The 26,362-nt window shown below is 38.7% G+C and overlaps 1 protein-coding gene across 1 annotated transcript in view; it reads right to left on the bottom strand.

The window, feature by feature from the left end:
• Nucleotides 1-26,314, bottom strand: part of LOC119425451 (CUB and sushi domain-containing protein 3) — a 504,865-nt gene extending 478,551 nt beyond the window's left edge. The window contains exon 1 of the mRNA XM_037692978.1: nt 26,047-26,314. Within this exon, the coding sequence (XP_037548906.1) occupies nt 26,047-26,311 (265 nt within the window). The 5' untranslated portion in view covers nt 26,312-26,314. The remainder of the gene's footprint in view (nt 1-26,046) is intronic.
• Between the last annotated feature and the right edge of the window lie 48 nt (nt 26,315-26,362).

The following is a 26,362-nucleotide window of genomic DNA, read 5'->3' on the forward strand; positions in this document are numbered from 1 at the left end:
AGGGGAAGCTAAGCAAGGGGAAGCTAAACAAGGCGAAGCTAAGCAAGAGGAAGCTAAGCAAGGGGAAGCTAAGCAAGAGGAAGCTAAGCAAGGGGAAGCTAAACAAGACAAACCCTAAGAAAGGCAAAGCGAAGCGTCACCCACTGACGGGTGGAAGGATGGATACAACGGAAAACAACAATCAGGTCTTAAAATATGTGGATACAAATTCTAATCTATCTATTATTCTTAATCCATTTCTTACTGTCTGCGTCGTTGGTGTCCAGCAGTCACTGCGTGAGAGGCAAGGGACACCGTTGGATGGATAGCAAGTCAGTTGCAGGAACACAGACGCACACACTCACAGCTAGAGACAATTTGAAGTTACCTATCAACCTAAAATTCAGACTACTCAGAGAAAACATGCAAACTGCACCCAGAAAGATCCCCGGCTGGGATTTTATCTGGCAACCTTCTTGCTGAAAGCCAACAGCTCTACCTGCTGTGCTGCCCAATACAGAATTAAAACATAATTTGATTAAACAGAACATACAGTACATTCTGACAGAAAATCAGACAACCTTTATTCAAACTCTATTTTTTACATTTTAACATGTTTAGTTACATGTTCTTACAATATACTATTTAATTGTGTACAGTTTGTGCTGTAATATTATCTATATAGAAAACGAAATCTTGGACAGTTTTCAGAAAATAAAGTTTGAAAAGATGAATAAACATTAAAAATGTGTGGTATGAATAACATATTAATACATGTTAAATCTCTTAGACTGCTTCAAGGTAATAATCAGCTTTAATTTCAGCCACAACTATTGAAAACAATACTCTTTGGCTGTCATCCATATAACTGGTAATCTTATTCTATACGATTATGAGAAGGAACAGTTCATTGTAATTGAAAATGTAATAATCCGTAGAACTTGGTTAATGGCTTGAATGCATCAACATGAGTGAAAGCTCAAATGTGAATGGTCATTTAGGTAAAATACAGCAGACATTAAATTTAACCTACGATGGAGGGGGTGTGCTCATCCAAAAAGATTTACTGCACTGGAAGGAATAAAAGCCGCTTTGTTTTAGATATAAAAGGTTTTAAAACAGAAAAAAGGTCCAACTTTAAAAGTAAAACACTTTATTACAGTTTCCTAAAATATTCAAGACTGATTAACTTTATCTTTAATTGCATTAGCATTTGAACCAACTAGTCAGCTCATATGCTGTCTGTCTGCAGGCAACATATAATAATGACGGACATAAAATGTCAAACGCTGCCTCCGAGTTCTACATAAAGTCTGAACTAAGGGTGCAATTAATTTACAGCGGAAGTAAAACATACTCATGTCACTCTTACTATATAAAGTTGGTAAATTAACATAATTCCATATAAATTAACAGTGCATTGTATTAGATATCAAAAGGATACAGGTGCAGCTAAAAATTAGAATATCTACATATATACACTTTGTTTAATGAATCTATATAAAATACGAGTTTCATTTTCTGAAATGATTGACAAAAAAGGGGATTTTTTGTGGTTTGAGATGCAGCTGTAATTCACGAACAGAGAACAGTGAGTTCTGTCAGACACCACCCACTCTCAGTCATGAACTGTACGATTGTACGGGACTGACTGAGTTATTACAGTTGAAGTGTTTGGTAGAATAAAATGTTCACATTTTCGGTCTCCAAAAAAAGGTCGCGGAATGGAAACAACCTCTGAGAAAAAAACAATCCAAAGACTTGTCTGACAACACACGGGTTCAAAGAGATGCAAGGACGCCAATAAATGAGCACAAAACTGATACTTGGAATGATAAACTGTTATAGTGACCCGGTTAGTGTTTGGGTTTTTTTTTTTTTCAGCTGCTCCCTTCCTCAGGGATCGCCACAGCGAACCAACTCGCACAAAGACTTGACAATAGTTTTTACACAAGATGCCATTCCTGAGCAACCACAGACCTCTGTGTGGAGCAGAGAGCTGCCTTTTAGGGCATCCAGGGGAGCAGATGGTGGGAGTTAAGGGCTTTGCTCAAGGGCTCAGTATGGGGCAAATGAGAGTGGAGGCAGGTGTGGGTGCTTCATCTTTCCTACCCACATTCTGATGTCGGTCCTTGGGATAGAACCGACTACCTTCTGATCACAGGTTCACCTACTCTAACCTTTGCGCCACCACTCCTAAATTTATTGCTGTACACTTTTCCAACAAATTCTGACCTTGTGATATTTTTTTAATAACAGGGTTTAGGGGACCACACCCCTCGCGATAAGTGGAAAACCGTGAAGAAGCGATACAGTAGTCCAAGTTCAAGTTTCACTCCCAATCTTCCTCCTTCTGTCTAAATAAACAATTTAAATTTGAATACTGTAATATTTTAAATAAGCAATCCATAAATATTACAGTATTTAAATTTCAGAGAAGAGAAGTGCAGCAGTACAGCAAAGGGTTAACCCTTTACGCAGCAGCAGCACGGCGCAGAATTGTACTTCTTGATCAATTACACTGTAACAACTGAACATAGAAGTTCTAAAATAATTTAAATTAACTTTTAACACTTTTCTATTTTGTGATTATGACGATTTTACAATGTGACATACATTGAATTTTAAGTCGGAAGACAAAAGTCGATCGGTGCAGCTGGACAGCAAAGGGTTAACCCTTCACAAAGCAGAAATGTGGGCGTGGCAGAGAGACGCAGGTGGCTGAGAACTGAGATCATGACAGGCTGCAGAGGGAGTTTCTCCCTGCAACAAATGATTTAGCAGGTGCTAAATCTTTTTAAATAATTTATTTTAAATGAACAATCCATGCCACTCATGTGGCTCATCCATCAATCAGCCAATTGTATGTCATGTCCACTTTTACTTAGAAAAATTGTGAAAGAGTGAGTCTACTAATCTCAAACCGCGAAGTAGCGAGGGACTATTGTACTGTAAAGTTGTTTAAAACCTATCACTATCTAACTGTTATATGCAATATTGTGCAAGTAAAACTAACTTTAAAACAAATTAAAATATTGCTCTTGACTCAGTGGTGATACTTTTTTTTTTTTTTTAATGGTTTCTTTTATAAGCTTGCTTTTTTTTTCTGGAAACTACTTTTACATATGTTGTGCTATTTTTCCATTTTTGGCTCAAAACATTCAGCTTTCTGCTCAGTCGGTGGTGGTGTGCTTGAAATTTAGCCTTTGTGACTATTAAAGTTTTTAAAATAACCTAATTTGGGGAAAAAATATATCTTAGAAATACATTGAGATTTCATTGGTTATTTCAAAAACGTTGTTCTCTGAAATCTACGTTAGCATATTTGCTCTATTTTTGCTTTTACTGTTGTGCTAATTTTATATTTAGCCAGTGTTTCTAGTTGTATCTTAAGCTACAATTTTACTAAATTAGATTTTTAGATACTTTTTTTCAAATTTGATCTTTAGCTATGATTTTACAAAGTTTGCATTTTTGTTGAGCGCATCTTTAGAGCACAATTTAGCTAATTATTGATTTAAGCTGCAGTTTTTTTTGTTTTTTTTGTCATAGCTTTTAGCTGGGGTTTTAGCATTTAGCTATTGTTTGATAGTTTTGTCTTAGTTACAATTTTGGTAATTTCACCATAGCTACAATTTTACTAATTTTATCCTCATTTTAACAAACAGTTAGTTTTGTCAGCATTAACACTCCATTTTCACTGAAAATGCTTTTTTCCCCATCTAATTTTTACTGATTCTTTTATTATACAAGTCATGAATAGTTAATCACAGAAATGTTTCGGTTTAATTCAATTCAATTCAATTTATTTATATAGCACCAAGTCATAGCAAAACTAACTAATTTAATTAATGAACAGTATTTTTGTCTTTATTCCAATGTCTTTTTAAAAAACGATAAAATAATCAAAACAGCGAAATGAAGAAGAGGAGAACTGTACAGTCCTACTGTTGATTTAACCACACAGAGAGCGGCAAGGAGAGGCTTTTTGCAGGATCCTGCCTTTGATGACTCTCTGTGAAGTGCCAGAAAAATATTTTTTGTCAAAAGTGAACCTGATCAATTTCGTGAAGTTGAGAAACATCTTTTGAACACGGTGACCTTCAAGACTTGTGGGGAATCCAGTGCTCCTTGTGACTGGATGGATTTTACTTCTGTTAACTTCTGTTCTATAAAAGGCGCGAGGCTGATCCAGTGACTCGCTTCCTTTTATCTTCCAATCTCTTTTATCCTTTTATCGTTCTGTTTCTTTTGATCGCAGAAACTCATTTCAACTCGTCCTGTACTGGGCATTTGGACATTCGCTAGTCCAGTCGCTCGCCTTTTGCTTCTTTTGTTTGTGAGAAAAGATAGAGTGAAACACCTCCAACAGGCTGATGTTACAACGTGAACACATCGTTTTACACAGTTGAAACGTTAGATGCTGGCCTTGTTTTGATACTGGTTTGTAGATGCAATGCCAAGAAAACTGGTTACAAGAAAACACATTGTTCTACAATTTTAATATAATTTGAAAATTGTTATGACTCTTATATTAATACTAATTATTATTATTAGTGTTGTTATTTTACTTTAGCTGTTTTAGTTCTCACATTTTAAGTATTAAAAGGGGAGAGTGTTGGTGAAGCGGTTAGAGAAGGTGGGCCTATGATTGAAAGGTCACAGGTTCAACTCCCCTGGACTGACAACACCTGTGGTAAAGGTGAAACACCCACATCTGCCTACACCCTCACTTTCTCCACCCTGGGCACTTGAGCAAGGCCCTTAACCCTCAAGTCATTGCCAAGTCTTCATGTGAGTTATTCACTGAAGAAGAGAGCAATCGAAATAGTATCCATCTATCTATAGATCGATAGATCTACAGATGATAGATCGATAGATCGATAGATAGATATTTTTTAGGTATTAAAAGAGTAAGTTCAGAGGAACATATTTAATACTTTTGTATGACTAGATGATTTCTTTTTTACATGTAATGTCACATTTTCATCTAAAACATGTTTTTATATCAGGATGTACATTATCACATATACTGTATGTTTTATAAGATGTGCTGAAAAGATTATTATCAAGCAAGCCACGTTGTTTAATGATGTGTAAAAAAAAAAAAATTGTTTTATGAAAAACTGCCTGGAGGCTAGTGATGTTTCAACTAAAAATACAGTCAGGACTTTTTATTGACAATACCATTGTAATATTTTTGAAGTCAAGAACACCTAAAACACAAATGTGTTGTTTATAAACGCTGATCAAAATCTGACTAGCATAACTTACAGTAAAATAAAGCGTATTACAGGAAGTTTTCCATAGAAGAAACAGATTTCCACTTTAAGGAACACTGAAAGTGCCTGCTCTGCTTACATAAACCAGAAAACATTAGCATGCATTAATTCAATAGGAGCAAAAATTACCTGTAGTTCAACTACTGTTTGAGATATGCTCAAGACGAAAAATTATTATGAGTAATAGATTGAAAGATTAGATTTCGGACTTCCTACAAAACCAGGGAGAATGGTAAGTACTCACACTCTGTCCACACCAACATTTGACAACCCATAGGACTTTTGGTTAAAGCTAACAAAACTTATGACCATTAATATCACAGCATTGTTGTTCAGCAGCTGATAAATAGTATGCAACAGCTTAATGAGTTCTGGTAAAACATGTAGGCAAGATTAACGTTCGCCTGATTTAGTTTATTCTGATTTGTACCTCTAGAAAATTGTTGTAATTTAATAGAGTAGAAAAATCAATACTACATAAAGACAAATGTGACTATGTTCCAAATACCAAAAAAGTCCATGCTCAATCATCCAGGTATACCCGGACTTGACTGAAAATTGTTGGATTGTATACCTGGATTATTGAGCATGGACTTATTTGGTTTTGAACCAGTTTGACATGACTATCGACAAGGAAGAGGTCCGGCTCCAGAGGAGGTGGCGTGCCAAAGAGACCATCTTAGCACCGACATAACTGGTTTGTTCCACTTTGGAGTAAGCTGTTTGGGGGAAGAATCAGTTTTGTGTTGTGTGTTTCCTTGACTGATGAAGTCTTCTGGATGGAAGGTGAAACGTTTCAGAAAAAAAAAAACTGTCCAGATGACCTGACTGAAAATTGTTGGTATGTTCCAAATAGCGTATTTTCTATATATAATAAGATTAGGAACCATAGACATATACATACATGTCAAACTGTGAGGAGAAAGAGAGCAGTAAAGCACCAGTGGACACTGTGAGCGCACCACAGAGCCACGATTAAAGGTGCACAAATATCACGAGGATAGAACCAAAGAGCATATCTGATGTGCACATAGAATCCACAAGAGAATTCAAATGAATCAAAATAGGATAGTCACATTCATTTACTTAAAGGTTTCCTTTGTCATTTCCTTAGCAACTTGAAATAAATGGTAAATGGACTGTACTTATACAGGTATAGCACCTTTCTATCTAGTCAAGATACTCAAAGCTCTTTACAATACACCTGCGCTCTAATTTACCCATTCATGCAACACTCTACTAGAGGTCTACAAGCTAATCTGAATATGTAGAGACTAATCAGAGCTTGATCACATTCATACACCGATGGGACACACATCGGAGGCAATGGAGGGTTCAGTGTCTTGCCCAGGGACACTTTGGCATGTGACTGCTGGTGGAATCGAACCCCCAACTCTCCCATTGGAGGACAACTGCTCTAGCCACTCATCCCACAATAAAGACAATAGGACTTCTTTTTAATAATTATTGAAATGCTTGTAATACTCCGTGTATTTGGTTGTAGTCATGCAGTGAAGCATCTGCTGTCTGACTGACTCAGTGACCCTGAGTGAGAGAGGTGGGGTGACAGTGTGAGAGAAAGTAAGCAGAAATGGGTCGGGGGTGTGAGAGAAACAGACGGTCGAGGTCAAAGATTAAAACGTTTAATGTTGTCCACAGCAACATCCTGCTGGGTTCTTCTTTTGCTGCAAGCTAGACAAAGGAAACGGACAAAATATGTGTTCTTTGCATGTGAGCTTCACTTCCACACAAACTACACAACGTTTGGACACATTTTGAATTTAACAACAAAAGTTTTCACAAATGATATGCTAACAGTTATTTTACATTTGTATTTTTTTTTTTTTTATCTTAAGCATGTTTAGCATCGGTTTAAGCGTTTTGGTTATTATCCCTGTCAGATCTGTGCAGGAATCTTCCACTTTAGGGGCATGCTGGGGGTCGCTGAAGCATGACAGCTTTTGAAAACAGTTTTTTTTAGAAGGACTTGCAATGAATACTGTTGGATTGGAAAGAAAATAGGACTTTTAGCCTCCCAGTGAAATAGTTAGGATGTGCAGTCTCTTAGAAAAAAATAAAAAATACTGCCAACTATAAAAGACCAGTTGTCTTTCAGTTGACTTGTTTTGTTATATAAATATATGTATTAAAAAAAAAACAGTTCCACAAAAATTTTTGAGTATTGTGTGAGGATAAATAGATAATTTTTGTTGTAACAGATGTAACAGTAGGTAATAAAAATTGGGGGAAAGTGAAGTAAGGAGAAAAGGAGGTGAGAGGAGGAGAGATGTTAGGTAAGCAGGTGACAGCGGTTGCCTCCAGCTGGGAACTGAGCGCGCCCAGAAACAGTCTGACAGGGCCTGCTGGGGGAATGGGTCCGCTCTGGGAATAAATCAGACAGGCGCGCACACACAAACACACAAAAGAGGTGCATTTTGCACAAAAAAAGGCATGCACATGCATAGACAGACTAAACAACAAAACAAAAAGGCTTCCAAGGCACAAAACTCAGAAGGAATATCATTATACAAGAAGGAGTGCATCACCTGCCGAGCTACAAGATGTAAAGAAGACAGGAAAACCTGAAGTGCCGTATGCAAATGCAACTTGACGATTAATCATTATTACAGTATTATAAATGTAATAATGATGATGCAAACATCTTACACAGAAATGTTGATAAAAACATTAAAGTACAGAGAACTACATTACATAATAACTCCAATATAATCATTAAAAGCCTTTAATTCCTTTAAAAATGTGAGTTTTACATAAATATAATGTTTTCTTCCTCTTTCAGCATTTCCTTCTTCGGGGGTCACCACAGTGAGTCGTTCTCCTCCATCTCACTCTGTCCTCTATATCCTCTGTCCTCACTCCAACTACCTCCATGTCCTCTCTAACTGCATCCATATATCTCCTCTTTGTCTTTTTCCTGGCTTCTGCATTTCTAACATCCTTCTACCAATATACCCACTGTCCCTCCTCTGGACATGTCAAAAGCATCTCAGTGTGTTCTCTCCAACTTTATCTCCCAGTTGTTGAACCTGTGCTGTACCTCCGATGATGTCATTCCTAATCTTATCCATCCTTGTCACTCCTAAGGAGAACCTCAACATCTTCATTTCTGTCACTTCCAGTTCTTTCTCATGTCTTTTTGTCAGTGCCACTGTCTCCTGACCATACAACATAGCTGGTCTCATCAATGTCTTAAACTTTTCTTTTAACCGTTGCTGACACATTTTAGTCACAAATCCCTCCTGAAACTTTTCTCCATCCACTCCATCCTGCCTGGACTCTCTTTTTCACATCTTTACCACATTCCCCATTTTTCTGGACAGTGGACCCCAAATACTTGAAGTCATGCACCTTTGTGACCTCTGCTCCTTGTAGCCTCACTGTTCCACCTCATTCACAGACATGTACTCTGTCTTACTACGGCTGACTTTCTTTCCTCTTCTTTCAAGTGCATACCCCCACCTCTCCAAGTTCTCTTCCACCTGTTCTTCGTTTTGTTGATTTTGAAAAATAATGAGCTCATTATCATACAATATTGGGCTGTCTTGCTCAAAATACAGTTTGTGAGTGACGCTCAGCTACTACCACATCAAGTTTTAGCACAATATTTATAAAACTAACTGGGTTATGACATTTTTTGGGTTAACTAATGTTAATTAGTTGTCTTGGTGGTGTGGTTACCTTGTTGAATTGACTCTGAAAGGTTCTCAGTTGTAGATGCACATCCAATATTATTTTTTTTGTTTCTTTTGGATTTATGATCCTAAGATATTTTGCTAACAAGTAGATTAGATACTATAATTTAAAAGTTTATTATTATTATTATTATTATTATTTTTATTTATTTTTTTTTAAGCCAAGAGCTTATGCAATTAACGGCACGTGTTTATCTAGTGGAACATCAAATTTTAGCTCAGTATCTTTAAAATGGACTTAATTGCAGCCAATTTGAGGTTTTTAAGGCCAGTTGGGTGTGACAGCCATCTTGAATTGAGTTGAGTCTTAAAAGTTTGAAGGTTTTAAATGTTCACCCAATGACAAATGTCTGCAAGTTTAATCAAAATGAGCATGCTGGTTCATGACGGACAGACACACAAATGTAGACACACATTTAAACACGTGCAAAAACCATTATCGCTCTGCCTTTGTGTTTTTGCATCGGGTGATTACTTTCCTCATAAACATAAGTGCATGAGGTGAGAAGCTGAAGGGACGGGGTATTCAGATGGCATGGTGTTTATAATATCTGACAGCCTTGTTTCTGTGGGGTTAGGGGAACACGGGCATAACTGTCATCACGCACTGGGCCTAAACACATTTTAGCATCTGTAAACACCCGCCGCTGCTCTCTCATTTCCTCTCTGTGTCTTCTGGCAGCCATTTGTACGACAATTGTGCATTTTTCATGACAAGGGGAAAAAAGATTATCGTGTTTTGTTACACGATGCCTCTTAAAAGATTAACCAAATCAATTCCAGCTCTTCTTATGGTTCAAAAATACATGAACCTCCATGTATAAATTATGCTAATATGACTGTTGGTAAGCTGAGGGGTTGAGATTGCACCGTCTGACAGTGGTGGGTCGATTTGGGTTTATAGCAAGTTCATCTATCTGCGAGAGCAATAATTAGTGTTTTGTTTTTTTAGTCTCTAAATAAATGTTGAGATAGTTGCATATTCATAAACTGAGTAATGATTACTGGAAAGAGCTGAAGAAGAACAAAAAAGAAAGAAAGAAAAGAAATAAACTACTGTTGCTCTCTACTAATAGGTCCCTTCAGGCACTGGGCTCCACTGTGATGGTTTTTTCACACCTACACTGACACAAATTATGTTAAACATTTGTATTTATTGAAATTGTCTGCATGTTTTATGGATATCAACAGCTCAGCTTGGATTATAGTGGCTAGAGACTATGAAGGGCAATTTCAAAAGAGAATATATTTATCTCTTAACATGAATTGGCCTCACCATAAAATAGCTACAGTTGCAAACTTTGATTTTCTTCAACACATGACTTCTCTTGGTTGCATTTTTAAAACACAAACCCAGATGATCAAATGTAACACCATTTAAAAAACAGTGTTAACGTAATAATTTGGAAAAAGCGATAGATCAAATAACAAAAACAGAGTTTAATTCTGACCAGACCAACGAGGCTAGCACTTAGGCTGTAGCCTGAGGTAAAAGTAAATGGCAGTCATGCAGTTGACACTGGAGTTGTTTTTCTTGAGTCTTAGTCCTTATTGGACTAAACAGAACTTTGGTTAGAATTTATGGTAACACTTTACAATATACACACAATTTGATTAACTACTAGGGAACGCCTCAGGAACGAATCAGGAATAAACCAGGAGTTAATAGGTAGTTAACCATTACTTACTGGAGAACACACAGCCAAGCCTTATTAAGAGACTACTGGTTAGTTACCTTGTAAATTAAGGTGAACTAATCAATAGCTAATGGGTAGTTACCAAAGAAATCAAAGAGGAACGAATCAGGAGCTAATGGGTAGTCAACAAGTACTTACTGGGAAACACACAGCCAAGCCTTAGTAGGGGACTAATGGTTTGTTACCACAGGAACAAGCCAGTAGGTAATGGTCAGGTAGTGATTAAGTAATAATTGGTTCCTCAGTAAGTACTTGGTATGATGCTTCACTACATCAGTGAACACAATAATAGCCGGGCAATGATTTGGTACTCAGTAAGTGATAGTCAGACATAGTTAAAGCAGTACAAGATGATGACACTGATAATGTCTTTCATCAATATGTTTACAAAAGAGAAAATCCAATAAAATCAGTAATCACTAGGAAACAAGTGTTTGACAATTACGAGCTGTGACCTCATTGGTGCAGGGTTTATTCAGAACCCACATGGATAATGTCTCCTTTGTTTCTGTGGTAACAAACCAGTAATCTCCTAATAAGGCTTGGCTGTGTGTTCCCCAATAAGTAATGGTTAACTACCCATTAGTTCCTGATTTGTTCTTCTTTGCTTCCTTGGAAACTACACATTAGTTCTTGATTAGTTTCTCTTCATTTACAGAGTAACTAACCAGTAGTCTGCTAATAAGGCTTAAATGTGTGTTCCCCAGTAAGTACTGGTTCTAGGGATGGCCAGTTACAGCAGAAAAACTGGTTAATTATCCCGTTTTTCTTCAAATATTTAAACTTGAATCTCCTGATTAGTTTACGCTGGTTTTGTCCATCACACATAGCTGCAACATGCAGCAATTCATGGTTTTTAACATGTGCTAATTTTGTCCTTTACCTATGCAGAGCTAATTATTTAATCTCAAGTGTTGATACAAAAAACATTGTCTAAAAGCAAACAAAGAAGTCTCAGTGCAACACTCAGCAAACTTCATGATTCAGGACTTCTGCTAGATTCATGTCTTTGCTTGACAAGTTACTTATCCACACAGTTTAATAAAATATTACTTTATTTAACACAAGGCCTACAGCTGAAAAATGTCCTAATTAGTTAAAGGTTTTGGATATGGAGACTGTTGCTGATCCTGCTAAACATAGATTTTTATTTTCTTTTGTTTTCACCAGTCCATCGGACTACTGTGGAAGGAAGCACGACCATACAGGATTCAAGGATTCAAGGTTCTTTATTGTCATTCGCATCGCATGTGGTACATGAGGTGGAGTGAAATTGCGTACACAGGGTCTTAGTTACATCCATATACAGGAAGATGTTATTAATTAAGACATAAAATTGAAAAAGAAACAGTAATAAGGATCTAAGATGTACACTAAGAAATACGCTAAACTAAGAATACAATAAAAAGAAACGATACGCCGAACAACAGCAGCACAAACGAGTCTGTGTGAGCAGATGAGTGCGAATCAATACAGCAGCATGAAATAATCAGCAGCATGGGAGCAGCAGCATGGATAATCAGCAGCACATATCAATTAAAGAGGCATTGAAGTGATTTTTTACCCCCCACCGTAATACAGCTGAGCTCACCTGTGACCATAGCTTCCACTTCATAATTCTTTCAAAATGAATTGCAATGATAGAAAGATGATGGAGATGCTCCAATTTTTTTTTCACTTTTATTTCTTTTCTTTCAGGAGGATAATGGAAGATAGGTATTGTGTCAAAACAAAAGTGCACTAACTGGAAAATCATTGTTAGAAAACTTAGTGTGTGAATATTAGGTGATTATGTGGAAAATAAAGGTGGTCATGATGGTTGAATTATATATTTTTCAAACTCACCAATTTTAACCAGACTTTGACTAAACACAGAGCACTGCCTATCTCCATATTTCTCCAAACAGCTATCTGCAGCAGGTTAGATACTAATTGTTCAAAGCCTCTCAACAGAACCCTACTTCAAAAGAGCTGAACTGTCACTTTTTTGTAACCGCCATGATCCATAACCCATAACGCTGAATATAACAGTATCTTATGCCTAAAGGCAGTTAAGACTAAATTAGCAATAAAGCATTGCCTATTAAAATAACTGTCTGCAAACCTGTCTAAGGGCTTTTTGAATTGTTCAATGATGGATCTAAACTGAAACTTAATTATACGTTAAATTAAAAGCTCAAATTAAAAGAAACATGCTACTACCATTTTATTATGGAAATAGCCTATTATTAAAATTGTGATTAATTAAAGCCTTATCCTATTCCTTAAGATTGCCCGATTCATCATTAACACATTGATACCTACAAATGCGTACAATTATTCAAAAATAACTTAGTTATCATTAACCTGCTTAGGTAGATTATAATATAATATAGTATAAATATATAATAATATAATTAAATCAGTCCTCGATTTGCTTCCAGGAGGAGTAACCAGAACGATTGTGAGGATTGCAGTAGCCAAAGTACTAAAAAAAACACTAAATTATGGAAAAGTAAAACCTGATTTAATTATTTTTTTTGTTGCCGTGACAATAATTTAGTCCGTTAGGTTTTAGTGATTAAAAAAAAAAAAACGTGTTCAGAAACAAAATACAACCTCAAGGTTTGTGTCGTCAGTCGGTTTTAGGGGTGGTCTTTTCACATCACGTTGACCTACCTTCAAACTTCACAACAGCTATGTATGTATTCCACCCACAGAGTAGCAAACAGCCATTAAGGGCATCAGTGTCTGCCACAAGGACAGCCTGACAGGGACAGACTGCGGCTGTCACCAGGGACTGAACTTTTGACCGACTTCACTGTGTGTCTGTCCAACCAATCTCTTCTCCTCCTGCGTGCTCTTTTTTCCCTCCCAGCCTTCCACCTGTAATAAAATACCTTCTTCAATACAGGCATGTTTCATTACATAGAATACAACACCTCACAAAACAGGGCACCAGCTGGGGTTGAGACTCTGGCGTTTTGGTAATTTCTCTTTTGCTTTTTCTTGTAATGCATCAAAGCGTATTTCTCTCCTCCTCCCTGTGCGTGTGAGTGTTTGAGTGTGTGTCTGTGGCCACACCCTCAGGCTAACACATGCCATCTTGGTGTGCCCAGCATATATTTATATTTTAATAAGCTTGTGCGTGTGTGTGTCTGCCGTTACTTGCCTGCTCAACATACTCACGTCATGTCTACTTTTAATCATCTCAGAAATAATGAAGAAGCTACAGAAGACCGATAGATTGTGCATGTGTGTTTGTGTGTGACAGAAATGCTCAAAGTGCCAGGGGTCAGCAGATATCACATATTTGCAAAAAGTCACCTGATTTTGGGAGAGGATTTTTTTTTTTTCTAAACCTAATGTTAATGGAATAGTGTGATCATTTTTGAAGTGATGTTTTGTCATATAGTCATGATGTACATCATCATCCATGGCATTGGCATAGAGAACAGAGTGTGGAGAAAAAGGTAGAAGTATTCTCCATGCTAAGCTAATGGCTAGTTTATTTAGTTTATCACCATTTTCTCAACGAGAAAATGTCCACGTTGCAAAGTGTGCTAAACATGTTATACGTTGATGGTTATAAGGCTGAAGATTAGTCCCTCGTTTATCACAGGGTTTAGTGGACAACGCCCCCCGCAATAAGTGAAAAAACATGAAGTAGGGATACAATTTAAATTTAAATACTGCAATATTTAAATAAAGAATCCATGCATGGATATTTAAATTAAAATATTTCCGTATTTAAATTCAAATTGTAGAGAAGAGAAGTGCAGCAGTCCAGCAAAGGGTTAACCCTTCACGAGGCTGCTTCAGCGCGGAGCAGAAATGTGGGGGTGGCAGAGAGCCGCAGGTGGCAGAGAGCGGAGATCATGATAGGCTGCAGAGGGAGCTTCTCCCTGCACTTGTGGGTTGCACAAAGGTGCAGCAGGTGCTAAATCCTTTGAAATAATTTATTTTAAATAAACAATCCACGTCCCTCGTATGGCTCATCCATCAATCAGCCATGTGTGTCATGTCCATTCTTACATAAAAGCCGTGAAAGAACAAGTCTGTGAAAGTTGAACCGCGAAGTAACGAGGGATACTGTATATCAGTCCGCCTGACTATCACGTCTAAACATTTCAAAGGTTTTCTAAATGACCAGTGGTCTGATACATTCGGCAGCCTTTCAGCACCTTGGGCATAAAATAGTCTCTGCTGAGCACATATATATATTCACATGGATGTTGTTCAATTGGGAAAACAGTTAAAAACGTAACGAACGGCGCCATGTAAACGTATAGAGGTTTATTACTAGCTCATGAAGAATTAATTCACACTTGTATGGGATGTATCAAGCATGCTTGGTTGGCTCGAAAAGTGCCTGGAGAAGGAGTTCTTCACTTTTCTTCAGCGATTCTGTGTCGGATGCGATACTCTTGAGTACTTAAAAACATCGGTTAAAAATCACCAGATTATACCTTAAATCAAAAAGCAACCCATTGAGATTCTATCACCATTTCCAGGACATGAACCATCGATACACAGTTAACTGAATAAGGAACAAACAAAGGTCAAAGTAAACACACAGTAATAAGGTACTAATGTCATTCCTCTACAAACGGAAAGCCAACATTCAGTTCTTTTGATGAATTGTGATTGGACATATTACTACACTCATGACACCATTCTATAAATGCACATTTGCACCAACCTCATGAGGAAAAGCTTGATTGTATATTAAAAAAAATCTGTTATGGATCTGCACCGCCCATAAACAGCTGGAACAGCTATCTGGAGTGCAGTATCTCTTAATTCTAATTTGCTACGTGAAATTACCTCTTCTTTCAATTTAACAAGCCTGTGGACAGGAGAGACGGCTCAATGCTTGCATTTGTAAATTCATACTCGGCTCTTATGTCTAGATTTGGCTCTGCGGCCATTGCAAAACACAGAATTTGGGTGACAATCTGTGTGCAGGAGCCACATGTGTTCCCTGCTGTGTGGGAAAAAAAGCCCACAAGAGAGAGAGACCGAGCTGTGCCTGCAAAAAGTCGTTTTTCACAATGGACATGTAACAAAATACCGAGTGGATGAATGTCCAGAAATAAAAAATAAAAAATAAAGAAAATATGAGGGTGGTGAAAAAGAAAAAGATGAAGGAGCAAAGAGGAAAGATGACAGATGTGGGATGGAAGAAAGGTGGTGATTACAAATTCATCATGAGAAGAGTTCAGCAGGAGAACGTGGGAGGAAAGAACAATCGGTTCTTAAAGAAAAATGAAGATAAATAGATGGTTATGAGAAAAAGGAATGTGGAATATAAAGATATTAGATAACCAAAGTTTACTAAAGTGCTCTACAATGTATTAACTCAATGAAATCAGTAATAGACTACAATTAAACAACAAGAACATTGTCAAAAAAGCAGCAATGAACGCACACACCCTACATTTGACAGGAAATGCTATGATGAACAGTTTCATAGAAAACAAGAAGTTTCTGCTAACTGAAACATTACTGATGTTAACTACACCATGGGTGTAAAGAAAAACAAGTTATGGGCCAGGTGCATGCTCAATGCAAGTACCTATATGCAATTTGGGATGCAATAAAGATACATTGGTTTTAAGTCCACACTCACTGAGCTCACTAAAATTCAATCGCAAAGCATCACAACCCTATTTAAACCCTCGTACAACGTAAAGAAACTAAATGTATTAAAGCATGAATATTTGAATGAATGTACAGCAGCAAGGTGTGAACTATGTAAGTCAGCAAAACTCAACACCTGATCAGAAAAGTACATAATTTTGTTAGTCATAGGAACGTCCCATGCGTTTACATAGATTTGTAAGACTTGAAAAAATGTATGGCAACCAGCTGACTTGGGGAAGGTCATTCTTTGTGGCTTTATCTTTAAGGTTCTGATCCTGTATTCAGTTATAATATAAGTTTTTTTTTATTGAATACAACATTGTTCTTTACACATCTTCTTCTGGTGGTATTTCTTCAGCATATATTTCCTCAGCAGTGACCCCTACTGTTCAATAGGAGAACTGCAGTTAATGTTGCCCAATACAAACTGTAACAATCTGAAGAATCCAACATTTTTCAGTCAGGTCATCTGGACAGTTTCTTTTTTTGTGCTGAAACGTTTCACCTTCGATCCAGAAGGCTTCATCAGTCAAGGAAACACACAATAAAACTGATTCTTCCTCCAACAGCTTACTCCAAAGTGGAACAAACCAGTTCTGCTTGTGATAAGATGGTCTCTTTGGTACAGCCCTCCTCCATTGCCAGCCCTCTTCCGTGTTGACAGGTTACAATGTTGCCATTTGTAAACAGCTATGAAGGCCTCTTTGTGACAAGTTAATCTGATTTATATTGTTCATATAATTCTTTTTTTTTTTTTTTTTTAGCTTAAAAATGAGTTGTTCAGAGTGTTACACAGATTTGTTACCTGGCAGTTTTTAATATTGCCCTTTTTTATTACCGTATTTTTCGGATTATAAGGCGCACCGGATTATAAGGCGCAAAATCGATTCTGTTTTCATACATAAGTGGCACTGGATTATAAGGTGCATTAAGCAAAACAGAACAGTTAGATAAGTCAAACTTTATTCAAATCATTCACAATAAACACATAAAATCAGTTTGAGGTCAGTAAGCTCAACCAGAATTAATACATAAGGCGCGCTGATTTAAGTACACATAGTCCGAAAAATACAGTAATGTATTTACTGTGTTTAACAGTTATGAGCCAGAAGTTATGAAAGTGTATGATACATCCTATTTTTAACATTAAACAAATTTTGCTTCAGATCAGACATGCTGAATCAAACCTCACAGTGACTTTCACTGCATTGTTATTGGGGCATAAAGTCTTGTATTCCTTACTGCTCATGTATCTTGATTTTTATTTACTCATTTGAAGTGTGTCAAATTCATAGCAGCCACAGAGCAGAAAACCACCACTGTAAACTTACAACATAAATATATTTTAATTGAAATTAATTTTAAAAAATGAAAGCCATTTTCTACAACTGTTACATTAATTCTCATTTTTGGATGTTTAAAACGTTTTGAAATATTTAGTGTGATTTATCAAAAACAAGATGACAATTTAAACAAAATTATACTTTAATGCAATAAAAAGTGAAGTAAAAAATGCAGGAGCACAACTTACAAACACTTCTACCCAAAGTTTAATGTCTCTAACCTTGTAAAACACAAAAGCCTTTAACATTCATAAAATATATGCAACATTGCATAATCATGTCAGCTCTTAGAGGCAAAAATTAACCTCGGAGTTGTGTTCGTGGACAGGTTCTTTTCATCAGCGGAGCCGCTTTTGTGGGAAAATGAGCGTTGCTTGATTCAACATTAAATGGAACATCACAATGTTTGCAACACGTTTTGCACACACAGCCTGCTACAATCCATTTGCAATTTATAAATTACACTGTCATCCGTTTTTCACAAGCACAAAAGTAATTGGTCCTTTGACTGATGGGCAATTTAAAACTGGTGCAGGTGAGAACTGTTTCATGGTTATTTGGTGACGAATTAATGAGACAAAAACATCTAAAGTTAATTGGTAGTTGTTCATGAAAGTTCCTAATATAGTATCCAAAGAGTCTCTGAGATTAAAGGAGGTATTCATTATGATGAAAAAAGCAGAATGAAACTACCCAAGAAGCAAATCAAGTTTGTTGCATTCAGGAGGAAATGTTTGAAAATCCATATATGTGCTCTGCTGATCATCTACAAACTCTCCCCTTGGTGGAGAAAATTAAACATCATAAGTCAAACATAACGAAGGCAACATCAGGTCATTAATTTGAAAGCTAGCGTGGCTGCTTATTGAATTTATTGATAATGCAACTGCTGATATAAGCAGCAGTATGGACACTGTTAATGGATAATCACAGGAATACCCCAAAAAAGTCTCAATGCAAAGAAATTTCCCGGTCGTCCTGAGAACGAGCTTGTTCTATTTCGTATAGGCTTCGCCCTTTAAGGCTATCGCTAGTGGGTTTATCCCTTCACGTGCAGCGCAACACTGAATACTCATCGAATCTGGGGTTGCAGTACGTAACCAACGGTTTTCACCAACAGAGTTCAAAACTGCTCTCAGACTGGCCCAGAGAAGAGCAGCTTCTGAAGCTGGCTCAAGTAATGTCCTGGCAAAGCCGCACCATAACGGAAAACATAATCTGGTGATACCTATGCAACTACTGACTGCAGAAGACTATGTATTACAGCAAAAACCCTATAGGAACCATGTTGTTAAGTGAGTAAAATGCTTTATTTCTGTGTTATTCTGATGATGCACAACGTTCAATTTATGGAAAAAAGCGACGAGAGCGGTGAGCATGTCCAAGGACGCTCTCGAGGGCACTGTAGGAGTTCTGATAAGGATGGAATAATCAACCAATTTCCTCAGGTGAGATCTATAAACATTCTCGAGGGACGTCGGGGAATGGCCAAGGACAATGCCTATGGGAATCTAAGAGTCCTGAAATGATGACACAATGTTTATTCAGCTGGTTTTCTCAGGTTGATCAGTTGGAATTCATCGATGGGGGGGGGGGGGGGGGGGGGGGGGGATGTCAGATTACATGTCCTCCAGACAAATTCAGATAAGGTGGCCTGCAAGGCCAACCAAGGGAGACAAAGGAGGGGAAAAACGTCCGACCTCGGCAAGGGCAAGTGGTATACTTAATGTGAGACATCATCATTTTCCAGCTGATTATTCTGCAGCAAAATCTGTAGAATTCATAAAACTGAAGTTGTGAGTGTATAAAAACCATTAACGATACAAATGCCAGTTAAGATATATCAAGGCCAAATTTTAGTGACACGTTTAAACTTTAAATGCTGACTCTTCTGTGAAAGAGGGCTTTTCTTGTGTCCTTTACTAAAATCCCAACTACTTTTGTTTCTCACAGGTTTTTGCAACTCTACCGCTGCACAATAAGACACAGGGCAAAAAGATTATAACAAGATTAATAAAGGTGCGTTCATGCTCATGCATTAGCACCCTTAATTATCATTGTAATATCAAAGTGTGCCGTATCAATATCTCTAAAACCTACTTGGAATGCAATAAATCATTGGATGTGCTATCCCAAGTGCTCTGCGTCTTTTCTTTGCATACCAATCACATACTTGGACAATCTTCTTCACTTTCACTGCACATTTGGTTTGGATGATTTAAGTTTAGATAGTCAGTGTTAAAGCACACAGAGCTTGTTGTCAGCATTATGATGACATAACAAAAAGAACAACATGAGGATAAATGGGGGTACATTGCTGCTGATACTGTGGCCCAGCTCCACAGACAGATTCAGGAAGTCCTTTGTCCCTTAAGCCATATATATATATCCATATATATATATATATATATATATATATATATATATATATATAATCAACACAATTACCAAAGTTGCATGTTTTTTCAAATAGTGTGCTGCTCAAATTGTTATGTATAGGATTAGAGCTAATGGGTAGCAATTTATGTTTAGGAGATGTACATAAAGTGAGGTTGTGTGAAGAAAAGTCAAGAATTAAGAACAAAACAAGTAAAAAAAAAAAGGGTAACACTTAATTTGAAGGGGTGCATACGACTGACATGACACGTTCATGTCAGGTGTTATGTCATGTTTATGACAGTGTCATGTCAGTCTTATACACACCCCTTTTAAATAAAATGTTACCAAAAAAAGTTTTTTTTTTTTAAAAAGAGGTAAAATGTTGGTTAATATTAAAGCCAAATGTTAACTGACTTGTGTTATGTCCACCCTCCCTCCCCCCTCACCATGGCTGCTTGACTTCCTCATCCTCATCTTTCTGTGAGCCCAAGTATTTTTATGATCAAGAGGCAGAGACTGCAGCAGACATGGCTTCCTCCCTGAGAAACCAGCCATAAGCCACAGGATTAAATGTGTGTTAGAGAGCCTGGGCTGCGCTAATGTTTAGTGTCAGAGTGCTCGCCAGGCTCGGAGCGTACACACTGTACTAATAGTCCAAATATATGTCTGTGAGGAGGTGCAGGGGACAAAAAGTTGTCTTGAAGCTCACTAATAAAAAAATAAAAAAACCTGCAGTAACTGAATTCCAATAGACAAATGACAGCAGAGAGTAATGACTCAAATGCTAAACCAGTAACTAACTCTGATAAATGATCAGTGCCGGCATATTAATGAACAACATCAATCAATGACCTATAATCAGCATCAGGGTTGTCAACTGCCCCAATCAATCTACAATATTCAGTGGTTGGGTATAAAACCTATTGGAAAAGCCCATTGCACTTGATCTGATGGTCTGTGCAATTTAACACTGATGACTAGCATTAAATTACAAGAAGCTCGCATGGGGGGGGGGGGGGGGGTGATTGATAAATTTCAGTTCAGCCATGTTGCAAGAACAAAGCGCGACACTTCCATGGCTTGTCAGAATGAATTAAATGAGCAGTTTTTTATCTCTTGAGGTTAATTGCGTGGTGAGATGCTGGAGACTGGCCTTCAGCAGAAGATGAGACAATCCCCCACCCCCATGATGACCGACAGCAGATTACCTGGTTGTTTAATTGATAATTAGAACGAGATGATTGATAAATGTTAGTTCTATGATTAAGCCACTGTAAGAATTATTTACTGTCAGTAAAACGTTGATGAGGTTGTATCGCACAGGCGCTGCTGGGACAGTTCACACGCTAATCGGACGCTAAAACGTCGGTTGAATGGTCGACCGCAGCGCTCATTCTCAGTATGACGGCTTAAACGTGGCAGAGAATACATTCACGTCGAAGAGATAGAGAGAAAATGAAAAATGTGGGGTTTTTTTCTGTTTTTTTTTCTTGCACACCTTCCCACCACCACCACCTGTTTTGTGTCTGTGTGCACATGCGTGATTTGGCATGTTTGGCGAGTAAATTAAGTCTCTGGAGCTACGGGACAAATCTGACGGAAGAAATAAGCAGAACGGGGCGGTGGAGAGGAGGGAGGATGACATGAAAGCTGAAAAAAGGCAAGAGAAAAGAGAAGAGAAGCCGAGTGAAGCTGTGCAAGGCTACGGGTGTAAGTGAGACAAAGCGTTGGGTTAATGTATGGCAATTTTTCCAAATATCATATTAAGGAAAAAAAAAAAATCTAAGAATAAAGTTTATCTTAGTTTAACAGTAAAAGCAACATTCCTCACACTACACCAGTTGAGTCGAGTACATGACATCATCTCTCATCTAAAATGACCTGTTAGATTCATTTGACTTCATTTACTTGCACAAAGACATTGAGGAACATAGACTCCCTAATTAAAACCTTGAATCATGAGAAAGGTAGCTCCACTTAAGAGCATGTTACATCTTTGTTCAAAACCACCAAGCAAACTGAGACATTAATGGTTGTTCTTGTCACCGGCTACATCATCATGTCTTTACCATCCAGAGTAGGTTTTAGAATAAAAACGAAGGCACATGCAATGATTGGTTGCATGCCAATGGCTGGTAGAAAAGACTAATTTACCAACCACAGCCAAAATTGAGCAGCATTTTGGCTGCTGGCCGCTTTTAATTTGCAAAGCCTAAAATGTCACCACACTGTGGACACTTATTTACACATCCATTTTCGTATTTATTTGACCTCTATACTTTTCCAACAGAGGTGTTTCTCACTTGGTAATCTTGCCAGCCTATTAGTAGCTGAATGAAAATTTTGATTTATTTAACACTCAGTTATTCCATGAAAATGGTAATAAAATGTATCCTATATGTTTCAACCAGTGGTGATTTTAGCCTCTTTTTGGGGGGTGCTTAAGCAGCCCTAAATTTTAACTCGGCACCCCTGAAAAATTAAGAAACTATCATTAGGTTTTGAAAGGAAACTCAGTTCTCATACCGTAGATTCACCAAAATATTGAAGAAATTTGGAATACGTGGGGAATAAACTATGAAACTTTTAAACAGGCCTGTAAAATCCATCCATCCATTGTCTTTTACCTGCGTCTTCCATTTTGCACCATGGGGGGTCACCGGTGCCCATGTCCGGCAATCACTGTGCGAGGGGCGGGGTACACCCTGGACGGGTCGCAAGTCCATCACAGGGCCACATAGACAAACGAGACAAACAACCATTCACTCTCTCACTCACACCTAGGGACAATTTAGAGTTACCAGTCAGCCTAACATACATGTTTTTGGTCTGTGGGAGGAAACCGGAGTACCCGGAGAATACCCACGCATGCACGGAGAGAACATGCAAACTCCACCCAGAAAAGGCCCCCAGACTGGGATTTGAACCAGGGACCTGCGCGCTGAGAGGCAGCAGCTCTACCAGTTGCGCCACCGTGCTGCCCACCAGTAAAAACCAGATTTTTTTTTTTATGGGCACGAGTCAGATCCTCATCGCCACCTGTCAATCAGTCTAGTAGGCTGGTCAGCAAAAGGCCAATTGGCAACCTCAATTTGTTCTAAAGTGAAATGCCCCTTACCCGAAGGAACTGGGGGAGGGGGTGGGGGGCATGCGTGAGAGAAGCAGAGTGCTACATCTGTAGTATATTAGCTAGCACATCTGTATTGCGGCGCACAATATTCAAAATTTTCTGCTCTATTCAAAATAAATTTTATTTAACTTTTTTGGGGGGGGGGCAGCACGGTGGCACAACTGGTAGAGCTGCTGCCTCTCAGCGAGCAGGTCCTTGGTTCAAACCCCGGTCCAGGGGCCTTTCTGGGTGGAGTTTGCATGTTCTCTCCGTGCATGCGTGGGTTTTCTCCGGGTTCTCCGGTTTCCTCCCACAGACTAAAAACATGCATGTTAGGCTGACTGGTAACTCTAAATTGTCCCTAGGTGTGAGTGAGAGAGTGAATGGTTGTTTGTCTCGTTTGTCTCTATGTGGCCCTGTGATGGACTTGTGACCCGTCCAGGGTGTACCCCGCCCCTCGCACAGTAATTGCTGGACATGGGCACCAGCGACCCCCGTGACCCAAAATGAAATAAGCGGGTAAAGATAATGGATGGATGGATGGATTTTCTGGGTGAGGACCCCCAGACCCCCACCCCTCCACCAGTGTGAAACACCCCACCCCAACACCCCATTGCAAATGCTTTTGATGCTAATGGCCTCCACGTTGTTCAATCTAAGAGCCATTGTCAGCACTGGGGGCTAAGCACCCCTAAAGTTAATATTCTAGGATCGCCCCTGGTTTCAACTGAGTGTTTGTGCTTGAAAAAAAAAAATCATACAGAATCATAAGCCCTATTTTGTTGACACCCTCCTTTGTGTGAACGTGATATTTGTTTAACAGGCAGAACTTTTTAAAAGCCCCTCCAATTGTCCATTCTGTAACGGTGCACAGCCATGTGTCTCCATTCAACGTTCCCTGTGTCGATTTGTTTAATTGCTGTGGAAATCCATAGTTTTTTTTTTTTTTGCTCTGTCAGCCTACACACAGTCTCTCTGCACTGGAGGATCATGCAGACTTTACATTGACAAATGGTTCTCAACAGCTCCTATGGTTCTCTGTGCTTTCTTGTTCGAGTTTAAAGTGTCAGCATCTTCCTTTCTGCCGGCTAAATCCTAACTGATATTGTCTGACAAAAATCTGCCTGTCTTGGTTTTTAGAACAACTCATAGAACCTGAGGTGTATTTATGTAAAAACCTGGTTTAACTTGTGTTTTTCTTTTTCTGACTCTTACAGGGCCAATTCTCTCCCGTTTTCCACCCCTTGTTGCATCTTGACTCCTCCCACTTAAACTAGTCTCATTCATCCTTTGCTCATTTCTTTCCTCTTTTGTTTTCTTCTAGAAAAATCAAGAATATTGCTCAGTTTCCATACCGCAAAAGTCACACATGACTCACCAATGCCTGGACGTGTTCGTGCATGTGTTTGAGCTCATTTATTCAGCCCATTCTCACTTACCCCTCATCACATAAGGGTATTTTATCAGGACAAGTTGCAGAGCAAACAGTGTCTGTTTAGCATGACTTTTCAAAGGGTGGACTTGTGAGTAGACTTCTATTTAGACATGAAAAGTCTGTTAAAAACTGTAACCACATACATTATACTGGCTGCAATCACTGTATAGGAAAAGAATGTGGCTAAAAAGAGAAGTATGAATTTGATGTTAATGTAACCAAAGAACCACTGCAACAGCATGTAAAAAAAAAAGAAAAGGGAAATGAATAAGAATAATCGACAAATATAGAAATTTGGCTGAACTGAAAATGTTTCACTGCACTAAAGAGCAAATAGCAGACTGGCATCCCAATCTTCTTGCCTCAGTCCCAGTAGGTGTAAAATAATGCATTGTATCCTACTTTTCCAAAGAAGCACAAAAAAAAAAAACTTTTTACTTAAAGATGTTTTTCTCAACAGCACCAGGACTCAGACTCAGATCAGGGATGCACCTTAAACATCACTCCCCTAAAAGTTTTCACAAGAGAACCTATGTGCAAAAAGTGCCAAACAAGAACCAAGTAAGTTGATATATATATATATATATATATATATATATATATATATATATGTATATATACACATACTCGAGGAGTTTTAAGCAACCAAATGAAAACCAGTCCTGGAGAATTTGTGAGAAAAGTGAACTAAAAATGGAAAACCAGACCAAGTCAGAAGCAGGAAAAAAAAAAAAGTGTGCTAAGTGGAGCTTTTTAACATTTCATTGCACTTAAAAGATGAGAGTGTAAGACAAGAAAGAGAGAGACGGGGGGATGAAAGGAGGAGAAGGACAGAAAGTGTGTGTAAAAGAGGATATAGGAGAACACGCTGTTATATCTTTTAACTGAAACACTCTTAAAAAAAAAAAGAGAACAAACAGGCAGCGGTGGTGGAGATTTAGAAATAAAATGCTGTGTAAGGCTTGGGCCTCATCACTATAAACTACTCACGTTCACACACACTCACACACACACACTCACACACACACTTTGGTATAAGCAACTCACGTTCGCTGCCACAGCCCAAGAGCTACCGCAAGAATATTTATTGGCTCCCTGCTCAATGGATGTATTGAGGAGAAGGATGGAGGGGGGGGGGGGGGGGGGCTGTTGCCTCCTCTTCTTCTTCTTTTCCCTCTCCTCCTCCTCCTCCTCCTCCTCCTCTCTCCTCCTTAGCCTTCACCCTCCCTGTAAGCCAATTTTTGCTCCCCTGCTGCATCACACACCGCACACACATCCACGCACGCGCACACCTTGAGTCCCACTCGACACCTCGCAGACGCCCTCGCGCGCGCGCACACACACACACTAAGAAGAAGAAGAAAAAAAAAAAAAAAGTATCACCCAAACCGAGATGGGGCGCGTGAAACTGAGCAGGACGCGCGCGCGCGTCATGTATGGAGTTTTGAGAGGTGGTGGTGGAAGGGGGTGTCGCATCCTCTTACCTTGCGCGCGCGAAGACAGCGAGCCCAGGACGAGGGTCCACAGAAAGCAGCGCATCACCGTCATCCTCCCGTCCTCCGTGCCCCTCATCACCATCATCATCCTCCTCCTCATCATCATCATCATCACCCCCATCTTCGTCGTCGTCCTCCCCCGCGGCGAGAGGCGCGCGAGGCAGCGTTCCGTGCCGCTGCAAGCCAAGTGATTTGCATCAACGCATCTTCCGCGAGCCGAGCGCGAGCCCTCTAAGCTCTCACCGGGCCGCATGCTGCTTCACATCCAGAAAACCGGGGGGGGGGGGGGGGGGGGGGGGGGGGG

This window comes from Nematolebias whitei, chromosome 19 (genome assembly GCF_014905685.2).
Source record: "Nematolebias whitei isolate Nwh7 chromosome 19, NemWhi1, whole genome shotgun sequence".
NCBI lineage: Eukaryota > Metazoa > Chordata > Actinopteri > Cyprinodontiformes > Rivulidae > Nematolebias > Nematolebias whitei.